Below are 24,503 nucleotides of genomic sequence, written 5' to 3'. Positions count from 1 at the left end.
ATAGGAATAGGAAAAGAAGAACTCAAACTTTCACTCTTTATCCACGACACGATTCTATACTTAGAGGTGCCAAAAATTCTACCAGAAAACTTCTGGAACTCATAAATGAATTCAACAAGTAGCAGGATATAAAATCAACACTCATAAATTGAATGCATTTTTATTCATAAGTGATGAATCCTCTGAAAGAGAAATTATGAAAACTACCCCATTCACAATAGCATCTGTAAATTTAGAAACTAATGTTGCCAGATTTTCTTGCTGGTTTACTAGTTGATCAATGACTATCACCTTTGTATGATGTCTTATTATTATTTTTTTTCAACCCCAGCTTATGGTCTAACTTTGCTATTTCCACATACTACTATCAGGACTTCCTTCAAGAAAGATGTGTTTTTTTAGGTTTGAAAGTTTTTAGGGTAATTATAATACCATTGTATTCCTTGGAATTTCTGTCCCTCTGGGAACAAATTCTTCTTTATTTGCCAAGCACTCCTTCTCTTGTTTGATCTTCACTAAATGTTGTCTCTCCCCAGATACAGTTCATTTCCTAAATGCTTCTATACCTTCTTCAATCTCTGTTTCTTTCTTCTAACCCACTTGGCATAGGATTTGTCCCATAGTTCTACTTCTTGATTATTGTTAATAAAAGTAGCTAATATTTATTGACTATCATGTGCTAAGCATTGTTTAACGTTTTACATGCATTGTCTCAAATAATCTGTACAATCATTTTTCTCAAGTAGGTGCTCTTGTTGATAAAACGGTAGATACTTTTGTTGATTTTAAATATTATCACTATCAATAAACAACTTCTCTTTTAATATCAGATCGACTAATACTGCCACCCTATCTCTAACTGTCACAAGCTAAGGTGAAATAAAGGTAACTGAGCCCATCATTGAAAGCTTCATCTTCAGTGGTATTCATGTTGGCTTATCCACCATGGGCCTTATTGTGCTTGATTGCCTCAACCTCAGCCACATCAGCATTCTACTTTAGCTCTTCTAGATCTTATCATAGAATTTGGCAGAATTTCTCTTGCTAGGGTTTCACAAGAACTGGTCTTCTGATTGATTTAATTCCATGATTCTCATTCTGTTAACCAACAAATATCATTATTACGCCTTGTCTTTGGACCCCTTCTTTTCACCCTCTAACACATGGACACACTTTCTCGTTGCCTCATTTCATTAAGTCCCTTTCTAGTTTTATATCCAACTTCAAACTTATGTATAATCAGCAGTTTCACTGATGCTTTTGATAGCATCCTAGTATTATTTTTCTCAATCTTCTGCTTTAGTTCTGGGTCATATCCATTGCCTTTGGTTTGCCTTCCCTCTGGCTGCCACTTAGGTAGTGATATGGAGAGTCACAAAAGTTTGCTGATAAGCTACAATGCTTTCATGGATCTCGTGTTCCATTTTCTGATTTCCCCCAGCTTTGACTTAGTGCTGGGGGAAACCAGACATTTTGGTAGAAATGGCATTACCATGTATTGGTTTAGACAGTTTGGAAACTGACCCTGAACCTGGGAGAAAAGGATATTCGAGAGTCAACCTGCATTGTGTAATGGTTGCTGCAAAAGTTTAACCTTTGCTAGATCCACTTTGTCACCATTGTTACTCTATAATTGTGTCAGAACTGGATTTTATTCCCTATAAGCCCTTTGATGAAACCTTTCTAGTTAGTAGTGATTTATTCACATAATGCTTATTCAAGCACTTATTGTATGCCATTTCATTTTCTTATAAAAGTAGTTATCGGAGTTACATATATATTGTAAAAACTCAAAAGGATGTAAAAAGTAAGATCTTTTCTTCAGATCTGGTCCATTACTCAGACTCTCCAGATTAACTGCCATTTTTTTTTTTTTTTTTTTTTGCGGTGCTGGGGATCGAACCCAGGGCCTTGTGCTTGGAAGGCAAGCACTCTACCGACTGAAGCTATCTCCCCAGCCCTTAACTGCCATTTATTATGTATCTATATAGAAAACCAGAAAAATAAGCACACTGTACAGTATAAAGTTTTGCGACTTACCTTTTTTGTTTTCACTCAATAACTTGTCCTGGAGATTTTTCCTATGCTTTTAGATACATATATCACGTTCTTTTAAATATTGGTATAATATTTCATTGCATTTAGTATAAATTATTAAGTATCTTTTTAATGCATATTTTATTATGAATTAAGTGGACTATTAGCAGTTATTTAATTTTTTGTGGTTTTTCTGTTGTAACAAACAGTGCTATAATAAACTATTTGTGGTATACAGAAGTTAGTGTATAGTACAGAGCAACAAACTGGTTGGGCACCTGTTTTTATAAATAAAGTTTATAAAACTTTTATAAATAAAGTTTTATAAATAAGGTTGTATCAGAACACAAGCACACCTATTTGTATTTGTATTGCCTATGACTGCTTTCAAACTATAGTGGATGAGTGGAACGATTGTGACACAGGCCTTATGGATTGCAAAGCTAAAAAAATTTACTGTTTGATTCTCTTCTTCTCAAGAATGTCTTTTATGGTTTTTTCCCAAATCAGGATGCACTTGGTTTTCACACATTACATTCAATTGATATATTACTTTCTTAATATAAAGTTGAGAACTCTAATGTTTGTTTCTATAATGTTTCTATAATGTTCTAAAAGTCTATGATGTTGATGTTTTAAAAACAACTATTTGGACTGGGGGTATAACTCAGTTGGTAAAGTGCTTGCCTTGTGAGCCCAAGGCCCTGGGTTCAATCCCCTGCACCACCAAAAAATAAAATGAAATAAAAATAGCTATTTGAGCTGGTCAAGGTGGCACATGCCTGTGATCCCAGCAGCTCAGAAGGCTACGACAAGAGGATTGCAAGTTCAAAGCCAGCCTCAGCTAGAGCAAGGCGCTAAGCAACTCAGTGAGACCTGTCTCTAAATAAAATACAAAATAGGGCTGGGGATGTGACTCAGTGACTGAGTGCCCCTGAGTTCAATCCTGGGTACACCCCCCCAATTAAAAAAAAATTCCTAACCCCAGCTATTTGCAATATAGTTGACGTATAATAAATTGCACATAATTAAACTACAATTTGATAAGTTTGATGTATATGTACCTGAGAAACCATCATCACAATCAAGATATTGAATGTATCTGTTACCACTACCCTAAATTTCCTTGTGCATCTTTGTATTTACAAATAGGAATCTTTGTATATTTTCACTGGGTATAGATTTCTAGCTTGACAGTTTTTTCCTCCTCAATATTTTAAAGATGTTGCTCTAATGTCTTCTCAGTTGCATTGTTTCTGAAATCTGCCTCCATGCTTTCCCTCTGACTGCTTTTAGCATTTTGATTATGATGTGTCTTGGCATAGTTTTATTTTTTGTTGTATTGGGATTCATTAAACTTCTTGGAGGCAGTTTTTAAAAAATTGGAAGATTTTTGACCATTAGTTCTTCCCATAGTTTTTTTTTTTTTTCCTTTACTTTTCTAATTTGAGGACTTCAATTGCATATGCGTTTGGCTGGTTAAAACTGTCTCAACTCATTAATGCTCTTTTCATTTTTAGAATTATTTTTTCTCTCTGTTTTGCTTTGGGTAGTTTCTATTGCTTTGCCAGTAAGGATATTGATCTTTTCTTCTGCAATGTCTATTCTGCTGCTAATTTTCCACTGTAATTTTCACCATCACATTGTAGATTTCACCTCAAGTAATTTTGATTTGGATTTTTAAAACTATCTTCCATATTTCTACTTTTGAAATGTATGGATTACAGTTATAATAATTTATAATGTCCTTATATTTTTAGTTCTAACATCTGTGTCATGTCAGGGTTGGTTTCATCTTTTTGACTTCTAAGTGTACTTATTCCCTTGGGCTTCAAAGAAGTTCAGCCTTTGAACTTCAGCCTCTCTGTTCTTGTTAACTTTCACAATTTCAACTCTGATTTTGAAATAGATGGTCAAATCAATCTGTCTCTCTCTCTTTCTCTCTCTCTCTCTCTCTCTCTTTCTCTCTTTTCTTATCCTAGCCATGGAAACTTTTCTCATTTTGTCCCTACAACCTTGGTCATATTTCTAAGTTTGCTGGACATCTTTCAGCTCACAGATAGCTCATAGTTGCCCTATTTAAAATGGAACCAACTCTCCTTTTTGATTTCTCTACTTAAGGTATTGGTACTACTATTCTCTTAGTGTCATTTTTGACCTTTGCCTTATATTTCAGCCCATAGTCCAATCCATTGTTACATTTTTTTCCTGCCTTGGAATAATTTTGCCTATTTGTCTTTCCCTATGGTTACTACTCTTTCTGTTTTTTATGGACTGAATATTTGTGTCTCTTCAAGATTCATATATTGAAATTCAAACCTTTAAGATGATGGTTTTGAAGGGTAGGATCTTTGGGACGGAATTAGTTTATGAAATTAGAACTCATAATCAGAGACATGAGCTCTCATCCTCTCTTTTTCTGCCATGTGAGAATACAAAGAGAAAATGGCCAACTGGCATCTTTGTTACTTTCATTTGGACTTTCCTCCAGAATTCTTATTTAAGCCACCCTACAATCTGAATATTTGTTATAGCAACCTGAACTAAGATCTAAAGAATTACTGTTACATTTATGTTGATCTTCTTGAATTCAGACTCTTTCTTCCAGTTGGTCTTCTTGAATTCAGACTCTTTCTTCAAGTTCATCTGTTGTATACTGCTGCTTCATTTCTCTTTCTAAAGTGTAAGTCTGATCATATCATTTCTTATCCCACCCTTCAATAACTACCTCTTGCCTCAAAACACAGTCACATTGTTTAGCATGCTTTAACCTTCCACATGTGGTCATATTATTTCTTCTAATTTAAATCTTCTGTTTCATTTCTTTGGAAATACTACAGGAGGAATGGAAGAATGGAGGGCAGTGTCATACAAATCAAGAACCTAGTCAGACTGACCTCATTTGAATATTGAGTTACAACTTAATAAATTCTTAGCCATTTACTGAAAGATGGGTTTAATGATAGTACATGATGACAGTGTTATCTATAAAGTCTTTAGTGTCTGGCATGTAGTAAAACATTAGTCTTCCTAGTTTCTAAAGTTTTTAGATTGTTAAATTATACCTTCCAGCCATGCGTAGGGGCGCACACCTGTAATCCTAGTGGCTCGGGACGCTGAGACTGGAGGTTCAAAGACAGCCTCAGCAAAAGTGAGGTGCTAAGCAACTCAGTGAGACCCTGTCTCTAAATATACAAATTAGGGCTGGGGATGTGGCTCAGTGGTTGAGTGCCCCTGAGTTCAGTCCCTCAAAAACAAAATCAAAAACAAAAACAAAAACAAAAACCTTTCCAACATTAACACAATAGCCCAGAACAATAAGACTACATTTTCTCTCAAGCTATTTTTGTTAGTGTGCTTAAGAACATTAGAATACTCTTAAAAGCCAGGTGCAGTGGTGCATACCTATAATCCCAGTGACTTGGAAGGCTTAGGTAGGAGGGTCGTGAATTCAAAGCCAGCCTCAGCAACTTAGTGAGGCACTAAGCAACTCAGTGAGATCCTGTCTGTAAATAAAAATCTAAAAGGGCTAGAGATGTGGCTCAGTGGTTGAGCACCCCTGGGTTCGTTCCCTTGTATCAGAAGAAGAAGAAGGAGAAGGAGGGGAGGAGGAGGAGGAGGGGGAGGGGAGGAGGGGAGGAGGAGGAAGAGGGGGAGGAGGGGGAAAGAATCCTCTTATAATATATACCTCTCATTCTGTTTAATTTCAGAATAAAATTTATTTCATTTAGGTGTCATTTCTCTGTCATTGAATCCTTGTGGGCCAGAATGTCAGACAAAGGGATCCCGTTATACCCAGTGTGTTAAACTTGGCATTAGTAAGGTGTTCTTGCTTGATCTTACTTGATACCCACATTTAATAGAAGTGATAGTCAATAATCATATTAAAAGGAATTAAATATGCTTCTAACCCAATAAGCATTAGAACTTCAAACATTTTTTTAGAAAAATGTTATTATATTCAGAGTAAGTTCAAGGAAGAACAGGGATCTATAATTTGAGAGGATCTGAAACATGAGAGGGTGACTGTGATTAGTTGTTGCACTCCACAATTTTGAAACTGGAGAATTTCAAAGAAAAAAAAGAAAAGAAAACTGGCAAATGAAATGCCAAGTGGAGTTATTTCTCTCTTCCTTGCCTTGACTGGGAGCTTTTCCAGGTCAAGGACCCCACCTTGCTTTGTCTGTCCCCCACTATCCTCAGTACTTCATATGCAGTGAATGTTTGTTGAGTGGAGTTCTAAAATCTGAGACCTTGTATTCAATGTTATTTCTGTGGTAGTGTAAAACCTTTTTTACTCTAAAGTTTTGAATCATGTGCCCCCAAAGTAATTTAGAAAAACCTTTGATGAAAAACAAAAACCATTCTTGTATATAAAGACACTTCTCCTTTTCCCTCCCTCCTTCTTCCCCTCCCTCCATCCCTCCCTTCCCTCCATTTTCCTACCTTTCTTCTTGCCTTCTCTGTAAACCCCTCTTTTCTGAAGGTGCAAAGGTGCTAAGCCCAGGTCCTGATACTTTTACCTTTACAGTTTTAAAGCCCATGGAAGCATTTCCTTTCTCTCCTTTCCCCACCCTTCCCTCAGGACCACATGTATAAAATAGTAACTTTTCTTGAAATATATTCTCCTAGATTTAACATTTTATTAGGATTTTTAAAACTCTGTGTATTAAACATAGGGTCTTGACTTTCTAAGCTTGTGTTCTGTCACCAAGCTTCACACCCAGGCTAAGGTTTGTCTAAGGGTATAGACCTTTTAGTCTTTTACCTACATCATTACAGGAGATAGTATAAATATAAGGAATTAAAATGCTTTAAATAGTGGGTAACTGACAAGAGGAGATTTATAAATGATAACATTTTTGAATTTATTGTTAAAAATGGTAAAGGGATGTTATAGAGGCAGAAAATAGGAAAGATCGCTTAAAGTTTTATGAATGTTTTATGAAGAACTAAATAATCAGAAGTAAAATTTGCTTGCACATTATTGATACCTTTAAGTGTGGTTAGGTTATTACTTTAAAACTGTTCTTTTAAAAGGCCCTTTTGTAGAAAACATAAATGACAACTGACTTATAAATATTGAAAGAATGTTTACAATGAAAAATGTTATCTGCTCCTATTGAAAGTATTGTATTGAAATCAGTGTGTTCTAGGTCAATGGCTTCTAAGACTCCGGTTGGATTCATTGGACTGGGCAACATGGGGAATCCAATGGCAAAAAACCTCATGAAACATGGTTATCCGCTCATTATTTATGATGTATTCCCTGATGCGTGCAAAGAGTTTCAAGAGGCAGGTGAACAGGTAAGGTCTTCCCTGCATATTGCTTTATATTTTGATAATTAAAAATGAATGTATGCCAGATGCAGTTACTCACACCTGTAATCCCTGTAAGGTGGATATAGGAGTATTACATGTTCAAGGACAGCTTCAGTAACTTAGCAGGACCCTCAGCAACTTAGTGAGACCCTGTCTCAAGATAAAAAATAAAAACAGGATTGAGGATATATTTGAGTGGTAAAGCACCCCTGGGTTCAATCCCAGTATTAGAATAAAAACAACAAAAACAGAATGTACATTCAAATAAATGATATCTTGGAAGTATATCAAATGAAGTTGTAAGCCTAATTCATAGTTAACTTTATTTCATTGGATATTTAACAATTATTCAGCATCCACATGTGCAGCAAAGGAGCACTTCCATTACTGTTTTGGGGAAAGGATATATGCTGTAACAGGTGACCTGGAACATTTCCCAAATTTGATCGGAGGGTTTTGTTTTGCTCTGTTAGTTTCCTGAGATAGTAACTTTACTGATTATGCTGTTAAAGCAGTTTGTTTGGTGGGAGTAGCCTTCCAAGTTAGTGAAGGACAGGCATGATTGTCTTAGAACAGAAATGGGCTTAGAGATACAAGCTTAGCTTGAGTCCTGGATCAGATATTTACATGCTGTCTTAATGGTGGCAAGTTACTTTACCTCTGCTGGTTTTCTCATTTGTAAAATGTGACTGATGAAAACCTATGTCATTAGATTTTGAAACTTCAATGCGAGAATATAGGTGAATGTATTTTGTAAATAACTGTATGATAGTACTTTTAGTTATTGGCTATAAACCTAGAGATGACCTAAAAACACTGTGTGTTAACAGATCTCTAGAGTGTTGTTTTAGGCTACCATTTATGTTTCAAGAATTTGGACATTGGAGTTTATCATATTGAATGAGACTGCTGGTTCAGTCTTGTATATTGAGAAGATGGATTTTACTTTATTTTTTTGGATTTGTTGAACTTTATTAGTAACTCAGATGACATGAGAACTGGGAGAAATCTAAAAACCTCCTGGGAACTATAGAAAAAGATGAGAGAAAAATAAAATTCAGCTGGGTGCAGTGGTGCACACCTGTAATCCCAGTAGTTCTGGAGGCTAAGGCAGGAGGATTGTGAGTTCAAAGCCAGCCTCATCAACTTAGTGAGACTCTGTCTCTAAATAAAATATAAAAAAGGACTGGGATGTGGTTCAGTGGTGGTGTCCCTGGGTTCAAATGCCTGGTACCAAAAAAGTGAAGTGAAGTGAAGTGAAGTGAAGTGAAAAGTAAAGTAAAGTAAAATAAAATAAAATAAAATTTAGCAGTCAACTTCTAGATGATAGACTTCAAGGTGAATACTGTGAAATGCAATGCCTAGATAAAGGACAGATTTAGGTAATTTAGAGGCCATTTGCTGAACTGGACATCTGTATATTCTTCCCTCCCATGGTTACATACCATCTGGAAATGGCAGCAGTCTTTTATGAGAATGAGAGTGTGATTTTGGAACTTGACCAAATAATGTTGAAACTTCCTTAAGCCTATGCAGTCTGTGAGAACCAACACTGTCCTCCCAGTGCTTATAGATGACCTGAGGTAACTTAGCAACTTAGTAACCTTGTTTGAGAGATTTGATCAATAATTTTGCTAGAGAATCTGGAAGGGTGACTTTTTGCTATCTTCAAATATGGTAAGCATTTAAGTTGATATTCAGTCTGGGATGAATCAATTCTCAGTTATTTTGAGGAAATGGATTTTACTTTTTGAAATAACACATCTGTGGTAGTGGTGTAACTTTACAGTGGTTTACATATTGTCTGTAAGAGTAGCTGTGCTACTCAGTTTCTAAACTGAGTAAATATCTCCAATAAATATAGAATTTAACTGAAGAGAAAGAAACCTGGACTGGCAAAGCAGAAGCTTATGACCTTTTAAGTTATTATTGATGCTGTTATTTTCTCTCTATGCCTATAGCCTTTACACCTTACCAGTGGAATAACTGAAATGATGATCACTACTTTGTGAATCTTTTCTGCTTCTTCCTAGATTCCAGATCTTTCTGATGCTCTGCCTGAATTATCTCATATTCCGAAGTTACCCCCCTTACCTCCATTTCCCAACAAAATTCTTGTTCTTTGTTAATTTTAGGTAGGTATGAGGCAAGCCTACTTTAAGAATAAGGCTTATCCCTGAGTATAGGAGATACTTACATATAAAAGGGAAAGGAAAGAATCTAGTATTTAGTGAGTACCTATAGTTTGTCAAGTCTTTTGCTATTTTGTGTTATCTCATTTTATCTTTGCAACATTTTTTCTTATTCATTTTATCATTTTATTATCAGGAAACTTATTTGTGGAAAAATTAAATAATATCCCAAGGCTATACAGTGAGTGAATAGTAAAAACCTGGATCTAAACAAAGGTCTTTCTTTGACTTCAGAGCTTTGGCTCTTAATTACATGACACATAGTCACTAAATAGGGAAACTAATGTGTCAGTCATTTTGGAGCATTTTCCTTATTCTGAAATATAGCAACTTGTTATCTGTTTATAAACTAGGTTTCTGAAAAATGAAGTGCCTAGATGCTTTTTGAATAAGTGGTCTCAAGTCACTGATCATATATTCCCTGTCCCATTCTCTCTTTAATGTGTGGTTCTGTACTCTTGAAGTTTGTTGGAATTAATTAATAATTACCCATTATAATGGGCTGTTGAGTGGGAATACAGAAGTTAAGTATGTCTTAATAGAAGACACAGGAGTAAGTATTCTTGACCTTGGATTTGGCAAAGAATTTTTAGATCTGACAACAAGAATATGAGCAACAAAATTGAAAACAGATAAATTGGACTGCATCAAAGTAAAAAATGTTTGTGCTCCAAAGAACACCATCAAGAAAGTGAAAAGACAATCCACAGAATGGGATAAAATATTTATATCTGATATGGGACTTATATCTTGAATATATAAAGTTAGCTTTTTCATTGCAATGAACTAAAGACTTGATAAGAACAACTTAGAGGAGGAAAAGTTTATTTTAGCTCATGGTTTCAGAGATTCAGTCTATGGTTAATTGAATCCATAGCTCTGAATCAAGGCGAGGTAGAACATGAAGGTGGGAAGGGCACGATGGAGGAAAGCAGCTCAGGACATGGCAACCAGAATGGAGAGAGAGCTCTGCACATCAAGGACAATATATAAACCCCAAAGGCATATCCCTAGTAACCTGTTTCCTCCAGCCACACCCTACACACCTATAGTTACTGCCCAGTTAATCCATATCAGTCACAGCTGGCAAGCTTTCATAATCTAATAATTTCCCCTCTGAAAATTCTTGCATTGTCTCACATATGAGTTTTTGGGGTCACCTCCTATCTAAATCATAATAGAAGCCTTACAACTCAAATGTAAAAGACAAATAATTAAAGGGGCAAAATATCTGAATAAATGTTTCTTCAAGGAAGTTATACAAATGACCAGTAAACACACGAAGATTCTTAACATTATTAGTCACTAGGGAAGTGCAGTCAAAACCATGAGGTATGCACACCAGGATGGCTAGAATAAAAAAATTAGAGAACAAAAAGTTTTGGTGAGGATGTGAAGAAATTAGAACACTCATAAAATGTAAAATGGTTCAGCTAGTAGGAGTTCCTCAGATAATTAAGCATAGAGTTATGACATGACCTAGTAATTATACTCATAGGTATAGGCACAAGAGAAGTAAAAACATGTATGCTGTTAACTTATGTTAATAGCATAATTCATAATAGCCAAAAGGTGGAAGCAACCCAAATGTACAGCAGTAGATGAATGGTTAAACAAAATGTTTTATGTCTATGTGATGAAATATTATTCAATAATTAAAAGGAATGAAGGACTTACATTTGCTACAATACAGATGAACTCTGAAAAGATGTTAAATGAAAGAAGCCAGTTCCCAAAGACCAGATATTGTACAAGTCCATTCATATGAAAGTCTAGAATAAGAAAATATGTAGAGATAGAAAGTACCCTGGTTGCTTAGTACTGGGGTTGAGGTGGAGGTAGACACAGGAATGATAGCTAATGGGTATAGAGTTTCTTCTTGAAAAGATTCTAAAATTGACTCTGGTAATGGTAGCACAACCTGTCACAGTACTAAAAGCCATCAATTATATAGTTTTAAATGGGTAAATTGTATGATATATGAATTATAGCTCAATAAAGTCATTTAAAAACAGAAGTCTAGAGATATAGCTCAGTGGTGGAATATGTGTTTGGCATGTGTAACGACCTGGGTCAATCCCCAGCATGACAAAAAAATAAAAAATAAAAAATAAATCCAAGTCCTAACCCTTGGTACCTATGAATGTGACTTTTTTGGAAACAGGATCTTTGAAGACAAAAATTAAGGATCTTGAGATCATCCTGGATTTAGGGTGGGCTCTAAATCCAGTCACAAGTGTCCTTCCAAGAGACAGGAAAGAAGACATAAAGACCCAAAGAGGAAGGCCATGTGAAGATGGGAAGCAGACATTAGAGTTATGCTCCTGTAGCCAAGGAACTTCATGAGCCACTTGAAGCTGGAAGAGGCAAAGAAGATCCCTCCCCTAGAGCCTTTGGAGGGACGAGACCCTGCTGACACCTCAATTTCAGACTTTGGTCTTCCGAGTTTTGAAAGAGTAAATTTTTGTTGTTTTAAGCCACATGCTTATAGTAATTTGTTGTGGCGGCCAAGGGAAACTGATAGAGCAAGTATTGGGAATCTACAGAATGCCCTGGGTTTGGAATTTGTCTTCACCACTTAGTGTCTATGCAAACATGGGAAAGTTTTAAAATTATCTCTAAATCTGTTTTATGTGTGAAATAAGGATAATAATCATACCTTTTTCATGGAGATATGAGGATTAAATGAGTCAGTATGTGTAAAGACTTAAAATCATCTTTGTTACATAGTAAGTACTGTTTGTTAGTGTTAGCCAGAAATTAGTTTCTATAAACCTTAGATGTGCCAGACTTGGTGGTGCCCTCCTGTAATCCTGGCGATTCAGGAGACTAAGGGAGGAGAAGTGATATTTCAAAGCCAGCCTCGGCAACTTAGCAAGGTCCCAAGCAACTTAGTGAGACCCTGTCTCTAAATAAAATATAAATAAAGGACTGGGGATGTGGCTCAGTAGTTAAGTGCTCCTGGGTTCAATCCTTGGTACCAAAAAACCAAACAAAAACAAAACCAAAAAAAAAAAAAACCTTAGATGCACTTCTACTGTACACATACATCTGTTTTTCTCTTCTGATGCTCTCCATTCAGATGGCAGTGTCAGAGTGTCCTCACTTGTTTGTGAAGGAAAATTACTTTCTATTGCTCTGATTATGAAGTTCCTGCAGATTACCATAGCAAAACAGATCATAGGACTGGGAATATTGCTTGCTCAGTGGTAGAGTTCTTGCCTAGTGTGCACAAGGCCCTGGGTTCAATTTCCAGCACTGAAAAACAAAAACCCAGGACCTTCATTAAGTCATTAACTTAACAGATATTTCTTGAGTACTTTCTGTGTGCCAGGCGCTGGAACTATAACCCAGAATGAGTCATCATCCTTGTCTTTGGGGATCAGTAGTGGTTCTTAGATTATTGAAACACAAATATGTGATTCCAAATTGTGATAGGTAGAATGAAAAAAGTAAAAATATCATATATATTTTTAATATGCATTATCTTAAGTGAGAAGGCATTTGCTTTAAAGACCTGACATTTAGTTAGACAGCAGAATACATAGCATTTACCTGAGATAAGAATGGGATTGAAGGAGCTTTTTCTTCAAAAAGAGGAGTCTCAGACTCTGTTTGCTAGAGATTTTACTTTAGTTCAACAGATAATCACTTGAATACCTGTCATTTGTCTAAAAGTTCACCTAGTGCTGTGGTAAATAAGACAGGTTGAGCTGAATGTGACAAGGTGTTAGATATGTCTCAGGGGACAAGACAAACTAATATTACAAGGAATTCCTATTAAAATTATAATTTGACTATAATATGCTAATAAAGCAGTTTTTAAAAAATAACTATTAAAAGCCATTTCTGATGAAGAACTACAGAAATATTGTGTATAGTCTTTGCTTACCCACACATAGAAATGATGTAGTCTAAAATAAAAGTCATGAAGACAAGGTCTCCCAGACTCATGGATGGAAATTAAAGAGTTCCAGGACACAGACTTAATGACCAGGTTTTTCTTTTCCCTCTTTCTTGTGATATGTAAGTGGGTGTAAGGAAAGAATATGGGTTCTGGGTAACTTTCTTTCAGACTAGCGAATAGTGAAGACTTGCCTTCACTTCTTGTGTGCCCCTCTGACCTCTGTACCCAGTACACAGACAGGTTCTGTGTGTGGTTCACATTGAGGCCGGAAGCCTGGAATATGGAATTCTCTTTTTTTGCATCCCATCTTCCTCCCATCTCTGGTTCTCTTAAGAGTCTGGACTCAACAAGATTCTCTGAGTATTGATTATTATCAGCAGTGGAGGGTAGGAGAATGAAATATAGATGAATGAAGTGAGAAAGATAAGAGGGTGAAAAAGCTTTGGGCCTGAGAGGAAGTACCTGTCATAATAAAATGAAAACATTTATTGATAAATGATATATGTTGACAGCTTAGAAAATGTTTTGAACAGTGGCAATATCACTTGAACAAGTGTGATTTTCTAGAATATTCCTTTAATAAAAGGTAATAGTAATTCAAATGAAGTAAGTTCACATATATTAATATGTTAATATTTTTTATATTTATGTTTACAAAGTATTTGATAAAATAATGAACTTCATTCTGCACTATAAAGCAAAGACACAACTTGAAATAAGACTGGAAAAATATAGGTGAAAACCATGAAACTTGTTACCCTGCGTAAAACAGTGCCCTGAAGGGATTAAAGGTTAAAAAATTCTGGGTGTATTTTAGTTGACTCCAACATTTTAATGACAGGTATTCACCTCCCCACACTCTTCCACCAGTGTGAATATTAAGTGAAGCTGATGAGGTGAAAGCCAAAGTAAACAAAAGTTTCTCCCCCCTCTCCCAAATTGCAGAATGCTTGCTTCCAGTTGATTTCTGATCAGCAGGGAGATTAGCAGGGAAGAAAAAAGTTCCAGAATAGGCATATCTAACTCAAAGAGCAATCAGCTAGTTCTAAAGATCCTCGTAAAAAGTACCACATGGGGCTGGGAGTGTAGCTCAGTGGTAGAGCTCTTGCCTAGTATAACATGAGGCCCTGGGGCCCATCCCCAGGGCCACTCCCACCACAAAAAAAGTACTACATGGCTTATTAAGGAAATAAAAATTTTGACATGTTAAGTGTTTTACATGACCAATTAGCTTATTTATGCCTTTAAAGATTAACCAGTTCTAATGAGGCATTTATAATTTATTAAATTTGTTATTTGTGGTCATTTCCATTAAAAATTTGGTCTTCCCTGGTTTAGTATTTGCTTATTGTATCCTTGTTTCTGTTAGAAATTTAGATTTGACCTACAACACATCATCACAACTTTTAGCATCTTTGTTAACAGTGTAACTAATGACAACCATTAGGCCTGCATCTATTAGAAATTAAAAATCAATACATGGTCAACGTGTGTTTTAAAACATGAGATTGTCTGGGGCCAAATCCCAGCTCTGCTCTGTACTATGTGTGTGGCTTTGAATAGATTATTAATCTCTCTTTTGCGTAAATTTCCTTGTCTTATAAAATAGAGATAGTAACAATAACTCCCTCTTAGTCCTAGAGGACCTGGCACATAAAGAGTGCTATTACTGCTCCTGCTATTCTTCCTGTGGTGCTGGTGGTTGTATCTATACCATGTTTCTCAACATACATTTCCCCCCAATACTATACATACAAGCACATCACTGTTTTTGCTGAATCATGAAGTTTAAAGTGCTTTGGAAGGAAATAATAGACATATTTTTAAATGAAAACTGATAAAAATTAAAATCAAATCAGATGGCTATTTGACAGCATACCTGTTTACGGAACTATTCTGTACTGTCCCTTCTCTCCCACATCTGTGATAAGAAGATGCTTGTCTCTCTTTGTAATTTAAGCCTTAGCATGAAGGGCATGCAACTTGTGCTTCATTTTCATTGTCTAGGATTTTCCATGGAGATGCTGATACGTGCCAAAAGTCTGGGACATAAGCATCATTTTCATATGAGTTTTCTGGTTGAATGAGGCTTAATTAGATCCTCTTTTGTTTTCCCTTTAAAAACTTGGAAACCATTTTGTTGTTCCTGGATTGTAAGGCTGAACATGTTTGGTTAAGTAAATCTCTTGGGTTCTAATCTGGCATCCACTCACATCTTGTTAAATAAGAACTTTAAAAGCCTCTTGCTGAGTGGGCTCCATCATTGTTGACCAGATGTTTCAAAATATAGGCACAAAACGTTTTTGTCAGTCAAATGTAGTATAATTTTGAAGTAACAGTGTGTTTTTCTACTTCCAAAGATTAAAAACCACAGGAGTAGAAGTTTAACAAGGTCACGTTCATATTGTTTCTTTGCAAGCTCTGTTACCCATTTACTTGGAAATAATGCTGAACTTGACTTTTCTGTCTTGACTGGAAGAGAGCAAGATTTTTTCTCTTCATATAAAGTAATGAGGCAACAATTGTCTCCTTCCAGTGGATTTGTAAAGAGGAGGTACAGTTCCTTCAGATTATTCTTGGTCCTTCTCCCTTTCCCTGCTTCAGCAGAGCACATTTTGTCTAGAATTTATCCAGTCCTTTACTCTTTATATTACACAGTTACCATTGATGTATCCTGGCAGACAGATGAATCAGGGTGAAGTCCAGAGAAACTGGCTGTGAGAATTCTTAAAGACTGGAGATATTGAGATATACATGGAAACCAATAAAAAGATAGACTCATCTTAATTCATAATGGTATAAAAATGAGGTTGTTGTAATTAGCATGAGACCTGTCTGGACAGCCTCAGCAGTCATAGCAGAGCCAAGATTCAATCAGCCAGGCCAGGGATTGTCCACAGATGTGGAGGTATTGCCGACCTGACCTGCACAGCGTGAGTCCTGCTAATGCTGTCCATTTGTACTGAATCACTGCAGGTGTTCCAGCCCCATCAGCCCTTTCTCACAGGGACCATACATTTCCTAGTATTTAATGTTACTAAGTGTGAAAAGTATCTCTGCCCAGTTTCCTTTCTACTTTGGAGATGGAATCCCTTAACGATAACCCAACCCATATTACTATTTTTATCTTATAGATTGATTGAGAAACTGAAGCCAGAGGTTAAATGATTTGTACAAAATAACACATGACTTCTTGGCTGAGCTGCAACTGAACCTGGTTCTCTGGCTTCCCCAGATTAGTGTTCTTTTCTCTGATCCATGCTGTCTTTGCTTATCCACTCAATTAGCAAATGTAATTGAAGGGACTCTAATTAGTTTGGCTCCTAAAGGCTTTTGTGGTTAGTGTCAGATTGGCAATGAGGTTGTTTTTTTTCCCCTTAGCTTTTGAGTTGTGGCCAAATTTCATCAATTATTTCAGTCTTGAAGTCATCACATTGATGGCAAGATTATTTGAGTGTTTGCCTATCTGATAACATGCCTTTGTAATGCAAATTAAAGGCTGCTATTATAATATACCAATGTATGTCATTATAAGACATGGAGCAATCATGGCCAGTATAGTGGTGACATTCCAGCTATCACTATCATTGTGTGTTTTTTCCAGGCTTGTGAGCTTTGACACTACTTTCCTATATAATTGAGGGGTTAGCAGTGCTCTGGCAACCCAAGCATCCCAAGAAGCAGATGCTAGGGATGCAGGGGGTTGATTGGCCACCCCATGCACTTGGCAATTGGATGATTTGGCACTGCCAGGTCATGGGCATGAGAAGCTTGAAGGTGTGAAGCACCCTTAGATCTGTAAGCTAATTGCTGGTGCCCTTTAGGGACCTCTCAAGGTGTTATCTAGATGAAATTGAATTTCTTTCAATGGAAGAGAACTCAGTTCCTAAGAAGAAACCTAAAATTGACTCTTAGACCTCAGAACTTGTTGATATCTCTGAAAGATCTAGAGATGAAACTACAATAGAAGGAAAGGCCTGAAAGATAAGCTATTGTTTGCATTGTGTTTACTATTGTGCAGATGAATAAATGGGGCTCTCCAAGTAACCCATGTTTTTGAGATAGTCTAGGAGTAGAAATTATGACTCTGATGACTTCATTTCTTATCTTTTCATTTTACTGAGCTATATTTTTCTTGAATAAATTTGAGTAGTTTTCCAGGAAATGGTTGCCTCTTTTTGAATCTCAGTATTTGTGTGTAAGAAAAGTTTTCATGTAACTTATTTCTTTGTAATTTGATGGAAAGTTTTTAAGTTTTCAAAATTATTTGTGGCCTATCCCTGTTATACATCAAAATATACATGTTGAATATACCTCATGTAGACTTCTAAAATGCGCCATTATTGTTAGATTGCAACATTGAGAGAGAATATCTATGTTTTGTTTTAGAGTATGAGGTGTTCTACATTTCTTCTCTGGATTTAGTACACAAATTGCTGGAATACTAATTGTCTGAAAATTTATTTATTTATTTATTTATTTATTGCTGTGCTGGGGATTGAATGCAGCTTGTGAGGCAAGTGCTCTACCAACTGAACTATATTCCCAGCCCTGATTGTCTGAAATTTAAAGAATGATTTATGAAATTGCTTTATCCAGAATTTGATTTAGAAGCTGATGTTCTAAGAAAAATTGAAATGTAATTATTTCTAGTTCATAATATTTAGATTACACATCATGTTTGGTTTTCCATTCCTTGACATTCATCAAATGCACATAAAAGATAAAAAAAAAGTTATGTAAACTTCTACCACATGAAAAGCAGAGACATTTCCATTCCTAAGATGCTTTCTCATCACTTCACTTTTTCTAGTAGAAAATAGGTCAGTTTCTCCATACATGATGCTTGTCGAATTGTGTCTGTTTTTACATATATCAGTCATTCTGGAGAGGTCTTCAATTATTTGCCTGATAGTCATTTACTTTTTTTTTTTTTTTTTTCATGAAAAGAGAAAAGACATTAGAGAAAGTTTTGTGACATTTGGGATGACAGGCTCCTTTTATTAAAGGAGAATTAGAGTCTGAGAGTGAACTCTTAGTTTCTCCTGACCTCTTTGGTTGCCAACTGGCTGGCCAGGTTTATCAAAGTATATATGTGAGAAAGTGAGAGGAGCCAAGGGCAAGGGAGCATGTGAGTGAATGTGTATGCCTGCTTGCATACACATATATAGAGGATGCACAGAGCAACTTTCCTCTCTAGTATGTTCATGGTCATTTTAAAGCAGGAATGAGATTGAGAGGGTAACCTGATACCTATTCATGTGTTTCTTGTATATAGTTTTCCCATGAGTTCTGATAATTCACCACATTCTGGTGGTATTCATAGTTATTGCAGTAAGTGCTCATGTTCTTGTTCTGACCTTTTCTGAAACAGTGAATTTTCTTGTTTGTTACTTTGAAAATAGAAAGTAGAGGATGGTGGTGATTTGGATTTGAGATTTTGCTAAGGGATTTTGTTGCCCATCAGATTACTCTATCTCCTATAGTAGGGCTACCAATTGTTTTGTACATTTAAACATTTTTTATTTTGCCTTTTTCCCATTGACTTCCTTCACATTTTTAAAAACAGATTTATTTCACAGAAAATGCATCAGTACATGGATAAAAGTGGATTCCTTATTTTGGACAATAAGGTTTTAATTTTTGTTATTTGGAAGCAAGGTTTGATTTTTATGTTCTGTCACTTTTAAGCATGCATACAAAGTGGATCCTACTTGTGCTCTAGAAACTGCTTACATTTTAATTTAAATAACATGCCTTTGCAATTTTTTTTTAAAGGTAGTGTCTTCCCCAGCAGATGTAGCTGAAAAGGCTGACAGAATTATTACAATGCTGCCTACCAGTATCAATGCTGTAGAAGCTTATTCTGGAGCAAATGGGATTCTAAAGTATGTATTTTTCAACTATGGATATTTTCTTGTTACGCTAGTTCATGAATTTCACATTTGTTAGAACTGTTAGGAAATTCTTTTTGTTAAAACTTTCTATACTGTTTTCTTATATCATAAAGTGAATAGTGTGTTTTTTTTCCCTCAATGTAAAGGGTTTATTTTTTTCACTGAAGTCAAGTTTGTTTGGGAATAAGGTTTTTTTGCTTCTGTTTCTTTTCTTTAACTCTTACGTTAAACTTACCCTTTCTTTGGTAACATATTTAAGAGGCTTTTAAAGATTGCATTTTAAACTGTACAACTATTAAAAGTATAATTTTCTTATGGCTTTTAGAAATTCAGAAAAAGGATTCTATGAAAAATAAAACCAAACACTGGAAAGAACACTGTTATTTAACATTTTATTATATAATACTGTCCTTCGGGTTAGTATATCTGTAGTAAGAACTTTGGGAAGTTGGAATAAGGTTAGCAGCAGCTCTTTAAATGAAATATAATTTAGGTTAGAGTTTCCTACCAGTACCTATCTTCCCTGGTTCTGGGCACCTTTTGGTTAATTGCCGTCTGTTGCCAAATCCTTGTGGTGGTTGTGTTAGGATGACAGTGGTTGAATTCCCAACTTAGTTTTCTGGTCTTAACTGGTTCCTATTCCTAACTTATTTTGTTGTTGAATTTCAGCAAAGAGCTTGTACAAACTAGTAGGCTCTATGGACACATAAAGAGCTTAAAGAAAGGGTTGAATTCCAGGAAATTGTAATACATGAAATTTGAGGTTTTTGGAAATTGAATTACTTTGGAAAACTAATAAAATTGGAAGCAAAAGACACTTGGATATTAGGCAGAAAACTGATAAGATAAATGTTTAGATTTCAGGGATGGTTGAAAGACACTCCTTCTGCATGGAGCCAGGGAGCTCTCGGTGTGTGTGGTCCTGAGGCACTCTTGCTGACTCACTACCCCGCCTGTTTCAGTTATGGCCCTGTCTTACCTCTCAGGGAAAAATTGCAAAAACTTGTGGGGAGACAGGATCCTATATGTATTAATATCCTTTACTTTGGAGGATGGTGGCCAGCCACCTAACTCTTTGCAAAGCACTCTCCAGGGAGTGCTTTGAAAGAATTTGGCTTTACATTGAACTATAATTTGCTTCTCATGGATGGTTCTTTATTTTCTTCTGGGTCAGGATCATTTCCCCATAACCAGTGCATGTGTAATTTTTTAGATGATTTCCATTTTGTTTAAAGATTTAATATCTTAAAAATAGAAAGATCACAGAAGACTGATAAACTTAATTCTTATTTTTTAGGTTACATAAAGTGAAACCTACACAGAGGTGATCTCTAATAGTTTGTTGTGTCTCTTCTATGGAATATACCCAAGCTTTTAAACTGAACAATTCATATGTCTAAAATTGTTGTTTAAATCGTTTTGTGTGCTATTTTTTCCCTATAGAAAGATTTTACTTTCCTTTTTAGTAGTTCTTATCAGTGATTTTTTTTTATCCCCTATTTTCTCCTTTAATATTTACACTTGCTGAGTTCTCATTTCCAGTCATGATTCCATGTCCTGGCTGGGAAATTTGAATTAAGGGCTAGCCATTGCCCTTAATAAATTATAATTGAGGTGACAGTATACTAGCCAGTAAATTAGGCACTGTTTTTTAGATAGTAAGGGAACTAGGTAGGTATATATATCCTTTATTTGTAGTAAAAACAGTAACGTTTTACTACAAGAATGCCATTTTGAATATTGAGGTAAGATATATGAAAACATTGCTTCCTCTTTGTGTGTGTATTTTAATTTCCCACAAAGAACAAAAAGATTGTGAAATTTCCTGATTCATTCTTGTGATTTCCTACCTGTTTGATATTTTTGTCTTTAAAAATGTTTTACTTGTAAAAAATATATATATAATCCTGAAGCAAATAGCTAGATTTCAATTTTGTTTAGTTCATCTACTAGAAATTATATAGATATGTGAAATTTGCAGGCTTGTTAAAGACAAATTACTTTTTAAAGACCCAGTGACTTTACAAACAAAAATTAAAATCCTGTCAAATACCCTTTTAAAGTTCACAGTTGTTTTAAATTGCTTACATCTTAGCTTCACCTATATTATATAGTTAGTGTGTACTTTACTTGAAGCCAGAATGTGTACCATGTAGTTTATTAGATTCTTTTGGGTTTATTTGGAAGAACTTGGGTTTATTTTGAACTGTAATTAATCTGGAAATGAATATGAGATTTTTGAACCAGTTCTAACTAATAATGTTTTTAATACTAAACCAAAGACCCCATTGATATCTGGCATCTTTTAGCTGATTCTATGTAAGTAGTTACATGCAATGTTATTCAAAGTCGTAAACTATGAATATTTTTATTTATTTAGAAAAGTGAAGAAAGGCTCATTATTAATAGATTCCAGTACTATTGATCCTTCCGTTTCAAAGGAATTGGCCAAAGAAGTTGAGAAAATGGGAGCAGTTTTCATGGACGCCCCTGTTTCTGGTGGTAAGTGGTAGCTAAAATATATGCATACCTATTTCTGTTTGTTGAAAGTAGCTCTTATGATTTTGTGCTACCCAAGATATTTCTAGTTATTTTTAGATGTGTTTAAGGATTCTTAGCCTCTCATTAAAAACAAAACCAAAACAAAACAGGCATATTTAGTACTCTAACGATACGTTTTTCTCAATTTAGACACAAGGAAATTATAGTTTGAATAGTTGCAAATTTTTGGTCTCATTATTATGGTTAGAGATCGGTCAGTTCCTAGAAATTTAACTTTTTTTTTTTTTTTTTTTTTAATACTAAGGATTGAACCCAGGGATACTCTATTTCTGAACTGTGATTCCAAGATTTTTAAAATTTTTATTTATTTTATTTTATTTTTAAAAATTATTTTAGTTGTAGATGGATGCAATAGCTTTATTTTATTTATTTATTTATTTATTTATTTATTTATTTATTTATTTATTTATTTGTGTGGTGCTGAGGATTGAACCCAGTGCCTCCCTCACACATGCTAGGCAAGCACTCTACCACTGAGCTATAACTCCAGACCCTAAAATTTTTACTTTTGAGACAGTGTTTTGATAAGTTACCCAGCTAGCCTCAAAACTTTCAATTCTTCTGCCCTAGCCTCTTAAATTGCTGGGATTACAGGTGTATACCATTGTACCTGGATAGAAATTTAACTTTTAAGAACTAATTCAAGAATTAGCTTGAGTGATTCTTTAACTATTGAAGAAAGTGAAGAAGTGGTAAAAAGAAAAAAAAAAAAAATCATCTCAAAGGGAAATAGGCCCAGATGGTTTTACAGATGAGTGTTACCAAATTTTCAAGGAACAGATGACCTAAAATTTATATAGATTTTTTCGGAGAATATAAAATGAGGAAAATACATCTCAACTCACTCTACAAGACCTGTATAACTCTTGATACTTAGATAAGACAGAAATAGTAATAGAGAGAAAAATTACATGTAAGTCTGTTTTAGTCATGATGTAGAAGCAAAAACTTAAAAAGCATATTAACAAACCACATCCAACCATGAATAAAGGAGATCAAACACTACAAAGAAGTTTGGTTTAGCTTTGTGTACATAAATGGCTTAATATTAGAAAATCTGTAAATGTAATTCATCATACAACATATTTCGATCATCTCTGTAAGAGAAGGAGACCTACTAATGAAATTCTAAAAACTTACTGTACCAAATAATGGAAGGATCTGGGTATTTTGGAATGGCAGGATTACAGATATGATTTTCTATAATTTTCAAGTTTTTCAAAATTACTGTGTGATCAAAATTACTCTGTGCCTATTTGTATACATATGTATACATGTATTTTTCATAATAGACAATAGAATAAAAGTTTTATTCTGATTGCATTAAACTTGATTGCAAGTTTTGGTGGTAATAAGTAACATATAATAATTCAAATCAGTTTCTGTTTTTTCCATAAGGAACTTGATGTTTGTTGTAAAAGTATCTTATATCCCAAATGATTTTTTTCCCAAACCATTTTTGTATATAGGTGGAAGAATATAATAATTGTTAGCTTTTATTGTTATATTGAATGGGTTTAGGCACTTTGATCACAAAATACTAATAAACTTGGTGTTGGTGTGGCTTTTTATTGGATGGAATTAATAAACTGAACAATTCTTTCTTTGAATGGATCTGTAGTTAAATTTGAAAATTGATATGGTGGGGCCTGGGGTTGTAGCTCAGTGGTGGAGTGCTTGACTGGCACATGTAAAGCACTGGGTTCAATCCTCAGCACCACATGAAAATAAGTAAATAAAAAAAAGGTATTGTGTCCACATTCAATAAAAAAAATTATTTAAAGAAAAGAAAATTCATATGGTACATTTGATCTTACTGTTGACTTTTCAAATTTTAAAAAGTTTTAAAAATTGACTCATAACTGTTACACATATTTATGGGGTACCATCTGATGTTTTGATATGTGGGTACATTGTAGCAATGTTCAAATCAAGGTAAATGTATCTTATCTCCTCAAACATTGATCTTTTTTTTTGGTGGTGAAAGCATTAAAAAATGCTTTCGCCTGACTTTTTTGAAATATGCATACATTATTATTGTATATAGTTATCCTACTGTGCAAGGAACATCGGAACTTATTTTTCCTAAGTATAGTTTATTACCTTTTGGTCAACCTTTTGCCCTCCCTACCTCCTCCTTACTCTCCCTAGCCTCTGGTAATCATTGTACTACTCTCAGCTTCTAGGAGATCAACTTTTTTAAGATTGAACATATAAGTGAGACCATGTGACATTTGTTTTTCTGCTTGACAACATACTGACCTCTAGTTCTATTCTATATTTTTGCAAACGATAGGATTTCATCCTTTTTGTGGATAAATAGTATGCTATTTATTTACTTAATTTTTATAGACTGCATTTTGATTCACAGTACACAAATGGGGTACAGCTTTTTGTTTCTATGGATGTACACCATGTAGATTCACACCATTCATGTAATCATAGGTGTACATAGGGTGATGATCTCTGTCTCATTCCACCATCTTTCATACCCTGGTCCCCTTCCCCCTCCCATTTCCCTTTATGTATGTACCAAATTTTCTTTATCCACTCCTCAGTCGATAGATCTTAGGTTGTTTCCATCTC

The 24,503-nt window shown here is 35.0% G+C and overlaps 1 protein-coding gene across 1 annotated transcript in view; it reads left to right on the top strand.

Moving 5' to 3' along the window:
- Hibadh (3-hydroxyisobutyrate dehydrogenase) overlaps positions 1-24,503 on the top strand; it is a 105,268-nt gene that overhangs the window by 5,076 nt on the left and 75,689 nt on the right. Inside the window, exons 2-4 of the mRNA XM_047562469.1 lie at positions 7,184-7,344; positions 19,237-19,346; positions 21,736-21,857. Coding sequence (XP_047418425.1) covers positions 7,184-7,344; positions 19,237-19,346; positions 21,736-21,857 — 393 coding nt within the window. The remainder of the gene's footprint in view (positions 1-7,183; positions 7,345-19,236; positions 19,347-21,735; positions 21,858-24,503) is intronic.

The sequence above is a fragment of the Sciurus carolinensis genome, chromosome 8 (assembly GCF_902686445.1).
Source record: "Sciurus carolinensis chromosome 8, mSciCar1.2, whole genome shotgun sequence".
NCBI lineage: Eukaryota > Metazoa > Chordata > Mammalia > Rodentia > Sciuridae > Sciurus > Sciurus carolinensis.
The sequence above is the reverse complement of the archived record's forward strand: the minus strand, read 5'-3'. Positions and strand labels throughout refer to the sequence as shown.